Genomic DNA, 12,655 nt, shown 5'->3' with positions numbered 1-12,655 from the left:
TGGTGGCCTTTTTAAAGCCACGTGTGTGGCTGCCACCATGAATAATTCTGCTTCTTGTACAATCCTGTTCCTGTCTTTTATGGCAAATAATCCTGCTATACACCCCCTTTTGCCTCTCTTAAGAAGCTGAAGGGGAAAATGACTGTCAGTAAGTAGAATTCAGAATATTCAGATTTCAGCACCTTCTCTGTTGGATCTGTCAGTGTTGAAGATGAATCTTGCTGCCTGTCATGGATTTCCATAGAGATCTGAGAGCTCATTTGTGCCACCTTCTCAGAGGCATTTGGGGTAGGGCCTTTTGTTCCTTGGACTCTGCCTTGAAATCTGGATGAGTGATGGGCAAATGGAGATGTTGGGATCCATCCCTGCAGGCTCCTGAGCTTACAGAACAGTCAGGTTTTACAAGGGGCTCCTACAGAGCCCAGGCAATCTTCATCTGCCCTGGTTTTCTTCTCTTTCTCCCAGTCTTGTTCAAGTTTCCTGCAGAAATGGAGCCATAGGGTTCCCCAGGACCAGCAGCTGCAGATCTCGGGTTGGATGGCAGCTGTGCTTTCAGGATTCTGTTCTCCAAGTGCTGTAAATCCCACCCTTGGCTGGTTGGGATTGGCCAAATGTTCAGAGCTTCCCTCTGGGCAGTGAAGCATCCTGCCCTGGAATCACATCCCAGTGATCCTGGAGCTGGACTGCAGGGTCTGGGCTTCAGCCCTGGCAGCTGAGCAGGCTGGGGGAGGCTGCTGAGGGAGCTGAGGGCTTTTCTGTCATAGAAAGTACAGAACTGCAGTGCAAAGTTTGTAATTTCTGCAGGAAATGTCTGAACTGAAGTGTTTATCCTTAGCTGTATAGATCCTGTCATCTTTCAGCCTCAGGCTTTTCAGCTGGAGGAGCCAGGAAGGGAGGACTTTTCAGGACAGACTCATTTGTTTGGTCCCAAATGTTTCCTCTCCAACCTCCCCAGTGCTGGGGTTGAGGAAGGTAACTCCTGTTGAACCATGTTAGCCCACAAACAGCAGCCCTTGTTCAAGCAGGACTAAGTCAGAATTCCCCAGGCTTGATCTCTCACTCCATTCTTACAAAATAATTTCATATTTTTTGTTTCTCTTTGCTCCCATCTCACCGAGCTTTTTCATCTCTGCTGTTTTCTGGATTCCTTGGTGCCCTCACACATCACTGCTTACTCTCTACTGTGAGAGGGGTGTGTAAGACCAGGATCAATCGTGTGATTGATGCTGCCTTATGCTGGGAACACCAGGAAGGATATTGGCTTGTGCTGGGAACCCACTGGGGTTTGGAATGAGAGCAGCTCCTCCTGAATCCTGTGTTCTGTAGCAAGGAGGATGCTCAGGCAGCTGCAGTCATGCATTGAATTTTTAGCCAGGAGCTTTTGTCTTTGCAGTGCCTTGGGCTCTCTCTGCTTTCAGTGTGAGCAATCCAAAGTGCTGAGCTGCACAACGAGCTGCTCCTTCTTGCTGGCATCCGAGCAATAAAAATAGTTCATACTTGGTTTCCCAAAATGTTACTGCAAATAAATGAGTACAAAAGAGGCTGCAGAAAAACATTTCTACGCGTCTGTCAAAGTGCCCTGAGGGGTGTGTTGGTAGAGAGGCTGCTGGGGAGGCTCCTGGTATGAAAGTGAGTTTTTAATCTGCTGATAGAATGCAGTACAGCAGTGCCAGCCCCACACAGCTCAGCCCAGAGCTGATGTACACAGCCCAAGGGGGCTGGATTTGCTGAGATGAAGGGAGGTAAAACCAATAGAGTCGTCTGTCTCTTGCACCTGTCTTGTTTACTTTTTTGCACTTCTAACCATTAACTGTTTCCCTAATCTCTGCTAATTACATCCTTAATTGCATTAATATGCATTTTCAAATCTTAGCAGGAGAGCCCAAATTTTAGTGTTGAAGCAGTGTTTGGAAGAGCTTCCCTGGAGCTGTAGGGACTCATAGCAGTCTCTCCAGACACAAGGCTGACCTTATGCTGTGGTAGGGGTGAAGTACAGCAGGAGCTTTAGGGCCTTGTACTCTACCCTTTGCTACACATTAATCCGTGTAGTTTAATGACTTCTTCAAAGCTTTCCTACTGCTTCCCAGAACAAGCTGCCTGGCTTGGAAAAGGGACATTGTTAGGTCACTGTGGGGCCAAACCTGCCCTAATGCCTCAACTGAAAGAAACAAGTGTGTAGTACGGAACTTGAAAGCAAAAATTCCAAAGAAGTGAGAATTGTCTGTTGCCACTGGTCAGGCAGAGAAAGGCAGAACTAATTAAATGTGTCTTAATTGTTTTTCACTGCAGTCTTGAGTAGGAAGTGCTGGCTCTGCTGATAATCAAGGGAGCTGAGCCTTAATCCAGAGGATTCTGAGCTTCAAGAACAAAGTAACCTGAGAGTGTCCCTTCAATGACAGAGCAGCCAGTTACCAAACTTAACATTCTTTCTTCTGTCACTGTTGATCTTAGTCTTGCTTGTATAATGATACTTAGCATTCATCCTTTCATTAACTGATGCCTTTTCTTTCTTTCCTTTTCAGCAATACTGGAGTAATCGCTTCCTAAACAATTTTGCAGAAATGTAAGGTTGTTTTGTTGCGTGCATGTGTTTTTAGCAACACATCTACCAAAACTTCTGCATGTATCGTGTAAAGATTCTTTGCTTTCCCTTAAAAACAAAACTCATTGTGTTCTCTGTGGAAGAAATGTGTGGTACCATTAGGACTTCATGATACAGATGTACAAACGTGCAATATAGCTTACCAAGTCGGAACTCTCTCCAGAGAAGTTGGGTTTCTGTGCTGCATGGAGAAGAGTTTGGTTATCCTTGAACAAGAATTGCGGAGCTGTCAGCCGATTTCCATATTCCTGTATGTAAAATGTCAGTTTATACAATGTACAATATCAGATAATGCATGCCTTGGGGTGTAGACGGATCTCTCTCTGTATTGTATCATCCAAACATCCTACTCCAACAGCTTCTGTACAATGCTCTCCTATTTATAAATCCATGGAAACGATTACAGATGAATGTTAAACCGTAAGCCTCCACTTCATAACGTTGGATTTTTTTATCATCTGTGCAAATCAACCTCTTTTGCACTGTAATGTAACTTATTTAAATCTAAGGCAGTAAGACAGATGTTGGTGCAATACAAAATATCGTGATGCATTTACCTAAAAAGCAACAACGACGTAGCCAGTTCCCACAGCTGCATGTGTGACCTTTAGAAGTTGTAAATAAGATCAATTGTCTATTGACATGCTGACAGTAAAGGAGCATCACACCTAGTTTCATTTGTATCAGGTAAATAAATTTATTCTACAATACGTGCTCGGCGTGTTATTTGATGCACTTTGTTTCCTGCAGGTCCGTGCGTGGGCTCTGCAGCGCGCTCTCATTTTAATGCCAGGATGACACTTTTAGCACCAACACCATTGCAATCTTTCCTCCTAGAACTGCAATCTTTCCTCCTAGAACTATGCAGATGCAGCTGCTCCTCGGCAGTACTGACCTCCTCGCTGGTGTGATTTCCTCTGTCCAGGGGCTTGTGTGTGTGTTTAAGGGACACTGTCAAGTACTTTGATCACTCAGTTTTTTTAAAATGCTCCATTGTTTGTAAAATCCCTCTGAGAAACGTAAAATAAACAATTCTTTCCCAACTACATCTTTTTTTTTTTTTTGTCCTTTTCTGTTTTCTAAATTGCCCCAGCCTAAAGTATCTCCTGGTCTCTTCCCTTTCTGTAGGCAAATGGAAGATGAGCCAAATGTGTTTGGAGCATCCTGCTGGGAGTGCTTGGCAGTTTGGGCTCACTCCCTTCCCCAGACCAGGGGCTGTTCTGCTGGGCAAGGCTAAAGCACTCCCAGGGTAAGAGCTGGAATTTCCAAGTGTCCTGTAATGCTCTGCTCCAAAGCCCAAACACCAGATTTTGTTTGGAATAAGAGACAACTTAGGAATGTGTTTTACATTAAATGTAATGCCTCTTAGCCTGCAGCCCCTGATAGCAGCACCTTGCTGCCAAACAGCATTATCCAAATGAGGTGACAGGTCTGAGACCCTTCAAACACAGCAGTGTGAGGTTTAAAAATACAGGGGTCGAATTCCATGGTCCAGCAGCTCTATAGGATGGTGGAGGCTGTCGCTAGCAGCTGCTTCCTACTATGGTAGTGCTGAGCCGGGCAGGCTGAGCTCTGCTGCTCGCCCCGGGGCTCTCAGAGCCTCCCTTATCTCTCCCGCAGCCGGATTTAGAGCCGGGCCGGGCGCTCATGGCCAGCGCTGTCAGCACCGCCCCTCCCGCTGCAGGGCGGCCTCAGCGCCTCTCGGGGACACCGGAGCTCAGGGCAGGTGGGGGAAGAACCCCCCGAGCATCTCTGGCCTTTGACAGCCTCAGCCTGCCTGGGAAAGGGACGTTTCTCAGAGCTCTCTCCAGCCCAGCTGCTCTCCTGCCCTTTTTCTGTGTGTGGAACTTGTCCCCAGCACCGGGGCCAAAAGGAAACTCAGCCCTGATGGGGAGTTGTTCAGCAAGGAAAGCTCAGCCCAGCCCGAGCTGCATTCCTGGGCTGGTGAGCAGCTCCTGAGCCAACTCACACCAACTCACACCTTAAACATTGCTTTAAATGATGATCTGCAAGTTTAAGCAGAATGAGTCCCCCAGCTGGAGTTCAGCCATGTGAGGAGAACGTGATGCTCAGTGGGTTGCCAAGGTGCTCAGTGCAAGAATATGTGGTAAGAGATGCTGAAATAAACAGCTTCATCTTCCCCCTCCTCCTCCTCCTCCTCCCTGCAAACCCCCAGCTCACCACATGGATGAGCCCCCTGACAGCAGAGAGCAAAGAAACCACTCCCCATAGCTCAAGTTATGAGGCATTATGGACATATTACATGATACTCTAAATACAGAGGGCAGGCAATATCACTATTTTTACCTCGAGGTGAATTTGAGTATGATTAGAGCCCACATCCACCCCCAGGAGAGTGGGTGAGAAATGAGAGAAGCTCTGAGCACCTGAGGAGGTTTTCTAGAAGATTTCAACCCAACAGTTTACCCACATGGAGGTGCAGAGAAGACTTTGGGCATCAATTTATCAGGCTCCAGGATTTTACCTCACACCCCAAACCATCACCCCATTTGCCACATTGCTGTTTTGATAGGATGATAGGACAGGAAAAGGAATCTGATCTCCAAACTCACAAAAGTCCTTGGCCCCTCTGAAAACTCTTGGAAAGGGAGAGGCTTGTACAGAGTAAACATCCACTGGGGACCCACTCCCATACCCCAGACTTTGCAAAGCAAAGGCCAGGCTCAACTCTGTGAGTGAAAACCGAGATTATTCTATTGTGTTGTTCCACCAAAGGGCTTTCCTTAATACCCAAATTGTTACACTGAAATTCCCCAGGTGAACATTTTATTTTTTCCCTCTTTGCAGCAAAAGAACTGTATTTTATTATCAATTTCCTCCCCAAACACCTAGTCTTATATACATCCTTGCCTCCTCTTGGCCAGCTTCCAAAGGACATGTTAACCAACTAAGACTATTTAGTTTGAAACCATAGGTTTATACTGAGTTTAAGCCCTCCTAAGGTCACTAAATTTAAGACAGATTTGGGTTTTTAAAATATATTTGGTTGTGGTATGTTTGTGTAACTTGAAATAACAATGGCAGACACAGCCTTGCAGATTTCCTTACCATTGAGATCTAAGTGAGGGAATAAGGTTTGCTGAATCAGAAATCCTGCCTGCTTCTGCCCTGCATGGATCAGTTTCCACATCACTGAGCTCCTGAAAAGCAAGAAGAGAAGAATCACCACACAAAGAGGCTTAATGAGGAAGACAGCTACTGAAAGGGGGAAGAAAAGTCCTAGTTAATCAAAAATCTCTCTGTAATCAGCAGCAGCAGCAGAAGCACCTCAATTCAATAGAGAACACTGATACTGGCCAGCAGTCCTCAGTCCCTGCTTTATTTCTGCTTCACAATTCCTGAATTCCCATGATCAAGAAATCTTCAGAACTAGAAACACTGCCAGTATTGCAGGTGTTATCAGCACATGATAGGAGTAAATGCATTATTTAGGCAATTTCTAAGCACACCATGAATGTGTGCTGCTTTCAGACTCTGGTCAATTCAGCCTTTAAGCCCTTAGCCAAGTCAATGTACAGTTTGAAGAAACTCTGTCCCTTTCCCATCACTTCCTGTCCAAGTAGGAAAGAGTTAGAAGTTAGTAATGAAATATGTGGTTTAAATTCCAGGATTTCAGGCAAACAGGGGCACTCTGCCCTTACCCAGCACCTCAGACACACCAACACTTCACAGTACAGCTGGATGGCAACAGATTTCTTGCCTCATGTCCAAACTGTTTCACTTCCATCACTGATCTAACAGAGCCTGAACTTCAGTTCTTGGCTTTGTGATCTTTTCTTCTCGGGTGCAGAGCATGTGATTGACGCAGGGAATGAGGTCAGCTGCTTATTAAGGGCTAATTGTTATATTCTCTGAACTAAATGCCTGTAACTGCATTGGAGAGTACCAGACCTCTGCAGAACCAGAGATCACATTCTAAAATTAAAGCAGTAATGAAGGCTCATTAATAGGCAAGCAGAATCCCTCTAGAGTTCTGAAGTGAGGGCCAAATGCATCTTTCTTTACAATCTCAATATATGTGGCACCTCAGAGCTCCGCAGCCACAGTGAACTCTTAGCAAAGATCACACACAGCTACACAGCCCCAACACATCAGGTACTCACCAGGCTTCACCTGCACACTCTCCCAACTTCCCATTTCCAGTAAGGAGCCAAGTTCTCAGAAAACCAAAGCTGTGAGGATACAAATCCCTTTTGACAGCCATCTCTAGGTGTTCTGAGCTGTGCCTGGACTTGTTTGCTCAAGCTGCACCCAAGGACTCATCTTGAAGTCGTTTTAGTTTCCTGCCTGTTCTAAAAGCAGAGATGATCAGATTATCTACAAACACACTACAGAATGGTTTCAATAGGACTGTGGCTCTCAGTTTCCTCTATGTAAATACTTCAGAGAAATGTGCAAAGCCAGTGGTTTCCACCTGAAATGAATGACCTATTCAAAGGGACCATTAGAATGAAATGGCTGAAAAATACAGCACATACGTCATATACTCCTCATCAATTAAATGTATCCTGTCTTTAGTTTAGTAACACAAACAACTCCATTTTCATTCTCAGCAGAGGTCTGGAGTACAACTAGAAGGCTAATGCAGCCACCCAGCTTTCAGCTGGTGAATGCTGAGTGTGAGGAGAAAGCAAAGGGGTTTTATATAAAAACAGATGCTCTGAATATCTTGCACGTTTTTTCTGTTATGAGACATGTGATGAGCTGAAATCCATTCACTGCATCCCACAGCAACAGCAAAGAGATGAACAGGACAAGGCCTCTCCTCTGCCAGGAAGTCATTAATGAAATATTTGCTCTCCCTGAGATGTTCCACATTTGGTGAATGTGCTCACTGAAGAGCAGGAGCAGCTCATGCCAACCCAAGTGCCAGGACAGCTTTGCTTTGCTGCTCTTCCCCCACCACCTTCAGGGAACCAGAACTCACTTGGGTATTTTGGAAACTCCCAAGCCCACAGAATTCCAGAGGGAACAGACAAGCAGCTGTTTTCTTTTCTTAAATGGATGAACTATTGGACTCCTCCTCTGTAGGCCATGACACACCAGAACATTTCCAAAACAGACAATAATCTGCCTCTTTTGTTGTGCATTTTTGATACAACATCACAGAGGGATATTTTACCCTTATCTGCCTTTCAGGGAGAAGCTTCTTTTCCATGTCATGTGTTTGTAACAAACAGCCATTTTTCCTCCAACTGATACTCAAAACTATTTTTTTAGCTGTCTAAAAAGTCTGTGTGCTCCAGCATACCTGTGGTAACAAAATAAATACAAAAGGAATTAAACTCTTGATATAAAGATTATAAAACCACATTTTGGTGAAGACTAAGTCAATCAGAACTGTAAGAAAAATAAGTAATTCCTCTTCCCACACACCAAGCCCACAGAACTGAAACAGTTTCTAGATTACCCAAGGCAGTTCACCCTTGAAATGCTCAGGTTGGAAATTTGTACATGAAGCAAATTTGTTTCAAAAGATGAGGGAAAAAGACATAAATTCAAAAATTACCTGACAAAGCCAGGAAGTATATAAACATGGAAAAACCAGGACAATATGTGTATTTGCATAATTTAACATTTCTCCAGCAGTGCAAGGGAAGAGGGATTAATTCTTTTTATAGCATTTTAAATGTCAGTGCTGTACACAGAATGTAAAGTGCTTTGAGTCACTGTTGCAAAACCTTCCAGGAACATACTGAAATAAAACTAAACTGCATTTTAAAATAAATGCTCATGCACAGACTTAAAGTGACTGCAGGGTTAGTAAGGGTTGAGGAAATGACTTTAATTCTCCACCACTGGCTCAATTCTGTACACAGAGAAATCAGCTACGAAAAGTGTCCAGCAAGTCCAAGTTGCCTATTGTCCCAAATTTATCCTGGACAGCACAGGTAATGCCCTAGAAAAAGACAAATTAATTCAACAAACACAGCAAAAGGAAAGTGCTGCTTTCAGCCACACTCAAGTAGCTCCCCCAGACTCAAATGGCTGCACACAAATGAGCAAGGCCTTTCCACAAAGGTGTACAAACCACTGGATTTACAATTTGCCCAAGCACTCAGCCCTGGACAGAACTCAGACATTGCTTTCATCACAAACAAAAGGCTCATTACACACCTCAGATTCTGATGGTTTTAGTTTGAGCAGGAATTTTTCAAAATGGAAGTTGTAAATAACCTTGGATGCAGTTAGTCCCTTACACTTAATAAATAAGAAGCATCAAGAATCTCCACAGTACTGAGATGCACAGAACTATTAATTGGTTTCAGAGTCTATTAAAACAAAAAAAAAAGTTCTTTGTTACTGAAAAAAAACCATAGTTTCTGTTCTTCTCAAAAGAGTGGCCCTAGTGGTGTGTTCAAGTGCCAAAAAAAGCAGCAGGAGGCTTTTACTGCATCCCAAACCACTGTTCTTGATCTGCCCACTGGGCTGCTTCACTGTCACTGCCTTCCAAGTCCCCCTCTTCTCCACTTCCCTCCATGTCATCCACATCTTCTTCCTGGGTGGCATCTGTTGGACTTTCCTCTTTTTCCATTTTCTGCAGTCCTTCCAGTGACTTCTGATCATTTGGATCCAAACTGAAGAAAGGAACAAAAATAAAGCATTGTCTTGAAACCTTTTTCTCTTTGTGGCCTCAGTGTAAAGAGTAACAATAAAATCTCATCCTGTTGTCTGCACTTCCTGTTTAACATCATCAGGAAGCTTATTTTAGATGATGATGCAACTTCCCCTTGAGCTGCTGTTACACTGAGTCTTAAATCTCTTTATGAAACAGTTCTGATCCCCAAGAACACATTTATCTAAACATCCCACTCTTCCAGAAAACTTAGTCACCTCTCCCAGCAATACTAATTATAAAGTAACATGAAAGCAGTAAAAATTTAAATTACTCTGACTAAATATAATCTAAGCAGGCAAAAACCAGCTGACCCATTTAAGCTATGCAAGTTTGCAGGGGACATAAAGTGCTGGGTTTAAGGCAAATTGAAGATGTTGCAATCAAAATATGGGAATATTTTAAAAAGTAACACCCTAAAATAGCATTTAGATTATGTTAAGTTGAATCATACTATTTAAATTTATAGAACAGCTCATTTTTATATGCACTTTCTAGGGTAAAGGAATGGATCCTAAAGTCTGACCATAAAATAATTAATAACTATAAATAATTCCATGTCTTAATCCTTTTGTTAGTCAAGGAATCACAAGCCTGGTGACATATTTAGCATTAATACAATCCTTGCATTTTGCACTTCTCAGTTTGAAATCTTAAGACCAACAAATTCACGAACAGGGTGTCATTTGTGTGGTTTTGTTACTTTAATGGAGAATGATACAAAGCCACCTCTGATTCTCACCCTAATCAATCAGCAGCTCATCTTTTTACTCAGTGAAGGTGATGAGTGGCTGTTATAGCCCCCTGCAGTGGCAGGGTGTGCTTTACCTCAGGGCTATGCTGTACTGGTCCATGGCCTCCTGGTACTCGTTGACAGCCACCAGGAAGTCGCCCAGGATGCGGTGCAGGACACAGTCACTCTGGTTGGCCAGGGCATTCCTCAGCAAGGCAATCCCATCTTCATACTTCTGCTCTCTGCCTGTTCACAGGCAAACACACTGCTTTAATCAACAGCTGAGACAAATCTATAAAAAGTCACAGTGTTCACAGTCTTCCCAACACAAGGCTGTTTGTCCCTCTAACCTGTCAGTAGAGCAGGGCTCTACTTCTTGCAAGATTAACTCTAAACAATGACTTTCTGTTGCAACAGCTGTTACATTCACAATTACATCTACTTTGAAGTCAAAACATTTTGTTTGCAATTGCTTTAAGTGTATTATCAGCTGCTGGATGAAATTAATTCCTGTGATTTTTCCTTCAGGACAGAACTGATAAACCCCTGGGCTGCACCATCACTGTCACATCCTCCACATGGATGTGGCTCCAGGACACCTTTCCATGTCCAAGGGTATCTTTAAACAAACCAACACAGGAGAAAAAGGAACTTACTGAGAAGTTCTGCTTTCTTTACCACAGCTTTAATGTAGTCAGGTCTTTGTGTGAGAGCTTTGTCCAGCAATGTTTTTGCCTTTTCCTGCGTGACTGGGTCCTCCAGGCAGACTGTGGCCAGCAGGGTGAGGGTCTGTGCGTTTGCCCCCAGGGTTTTGTACACGTTGTTTGCCATCACCATGGCTTCACGGATGCTGTTGGACGCCAGGTAACACTCGATGAGACCTGGTGGGGTCACATGGAAACACTTCAGGGTCTGAGTCAGCACCACAGGCACTCAGCCCTCCACCATTATTTGCACTTAGGAGCACTCAGGTGCTGAACAGCTGACACTCCAATAAGCAAATACAAATTGCAAGTGAGAAAGTGAATCTGTGCTTGTCAACATACTCATTCTACAGATAATTACTTGATGTTTATTAATGGTCACTGAAAAAAACCTCCAACCCTAAGTACACCTCATCTAATGTTTTTGTCCAATTCCAATACTGAGAGAATTAATACTTCACTTGGACTCTTCACTACTTGAAACTGCTGTTGAGATCAGTCAGATTTAAATATTTAAACAAATACAACAAAACAAAACTCCCAGCTGGACTAACCATCAGTTAATGCCATCATCCAAAAGTGAGCTGCTGAAATCACCCAAGTATGTTTACCTCCAGATTAAACAACACAAAAACCAAGAAAACCTCTTTTTGAGCATCATTCTTACAAACCCACACGTTCTCTTGCATCTCTCCCTGATCCCACCGTAGGTTTTGGGGTAACAATTATTTACAGGAGGCAAGAACTGCTGTGCACTCCCTTGCCTCACCCTCAGCACAGCACCAGCCCTCCCTCCCTGCCCAGGGCTCACCCTCGTAGCAGTCCAGGCGGCAGGGGGCCAGCCTGATGGCCTCCCTGAAGTGGATGATGGCCTCCTGCACGCGGCCCATGTTTCTCAGGGCAGCTCCCTTCAGCAGCAGAGCCTGCACACTGTTGCTGTTCAGCTGGATTGCTTTGGCTCCCAGGTACAAGGCACGGGAGTAGCGTTTGCTGTAGAAACTGTGACACCTAGAGAAAAAGGAGAGGGATTGTAAACACACCCTGCCTGCAGTGCCTGTGTGCAGTCACGGCGGTTTTCAACTTCGTGTATTACAACTTTTCATATTTGAAGTTAAGAAAAAAACTTCAGAAATTTAAAAAACCCTAATATAGATATTAAAACTGTTACTATTTAATACATTGTTGGTACTGCACAGGTGTGTAACTCTAATAGATTTAAACAGAAAAAAAACATAATAGATATTTACAGAGAGCTAATATAAGTTACCCAGGAACAGAACAGACAGGAAAGAAAAGCACCTTCTCAACAAAACAAGCTGAACCCACTGTGCCAGCTGAACCCACATTCAGCAGATGGAGAGCTGAGGTGAGAAAGGAAAGAAAACTCACCCAGACACCACCCAGGGCTCTGCATGTTGGTCAGAAATGTTGAAGAGCCGGCAGCCCAAGTTCTCCACGTCCTCCAGCCGACCCTCACGTGCCAATAAATAACCATAAACATCCATTCCTAAAGAGACACGTTGGAAGATCAATCCTCAAGAAATAGAAAGTTCATTCACAAGAAAAAAAAGCCACAAAACCCACAAACACCTACTTTAAACTGTGCAACTACCTAGAAGGGTTCAAGACATGCAGCTGCTGAATGTCAGTTCTGAACTGAAAGCTGGGGACACAATATACAATATTGCACTGCATGTGGCTGTTACTCCTCAGGTCAACCTTCCCTCAGGATTTACTCACCTTTTATTAGGTAAGGATCCAGCATTTGTGCTTGTTCAAATTTTAGGATAGAGTTTTTATTATCTCCAGCTCTGAAGTACAGGTCTGCTAAGCTCCCCAGCAAGTCCACATTGTCCCTCAGCAATGACTTCTTCTCTAAAGAGCTTAAAGGGAAAATAAATGCCTGTTATTTATAAATGACACTTTGAATACCATTATAGACAAGAATTTATGTATGATTTGATTGCACCACGCTCTTC

General features: G+C 43.8%; 2 protein-coding genes across 3 annotated transcripts in view; one reads left to right on the top strand and one right to left on the bottom strand.

Moving 5' to 3' along the window:
• The window catches only part of ATP2A2 (ATPase sarcoplasmic/endoplasmic reticulum Ca2+ transporting 2), a 43,421-nt gene extending 39,773 nt beyond the window's left edge, over window positions 1-3,648 (top strand). Inside the window, exon 21 of one of the 2 annotated variants that reach the window (XR_004082070.1) lies at window positions 2,523-3,648. Coding sequence is in view for 1 of the 2 variants with exons in the window: in XM_014308247.2 (XP_014163722.1) it covers window positions 2,523-2,536 (14 nt within the window). In the remaining variant the exon portion in view is untranslated. The remainder of the gene's footprint in view (window positions 1-2,522) is intronic. The other variant, XM_014308247.2, reaches the window with a different exon arrangement.
• Window positions 3,649-7,583: 3,935 nt separating this feature from the next.
• The window catches only part of ANAPC7 (anaphase promoting complex subunit 7), an 8,754-nt gene continuing 3,682 nt past the window's right edge, over window positions 7,584-12,655 (bottom strand). Inside the window, exons 6-11 of the mRNA XM_005424014.2 lie at window positions 12,417-12,559; window positions 12,066-12,183; window positions 11,488-11,684; window positions 10,629-10,853; window positions 10,068-10,218; window positions 7,584-9,201 (exon numbers count right to left, since the gene is read on the bottom strand). Coding sequence (XP_005424071.1) covers window positions 9,012-9,201; window positions 10,068-10,218; window positions 10,629-10,853; window positions 11,488-11,684; window positions 12,066-12,183; window positions 12,417-12,559 — 1,024 coding nt within the window. The 3' untranslated portion in view covers window positions 7,584-9,011. The remainder of the gene's footprint in view (window positions 9,202-10,067; window positions 10,219-10,628; window positions 10,854-11,487; window positions 11,685-12,065; window positions 12,184-12,416; window positions 12,560-12,655) is intronic.

This window comes from Geospiza fortis, unplaced genomic scaffold (genome assembly GCF_000277835.1).
Source record: "Geospiza fortis unplaced genomic scaffold, GeoFor_1.0 scaffold145, whole genome shotgun sequence".
NCBI classification, from domain to species: domain Eukaryota; kingdom Metazoa; phylum Chordata; class Aves; order Passeriformes; family Thraupidae; genus Geospiza; species Geospiza fortis.
The sequence above is the reverse complement of the archived record's forward strand: the minus strand, read 5'-3'. Positions and strand labels throughout refer to the sequence as shown.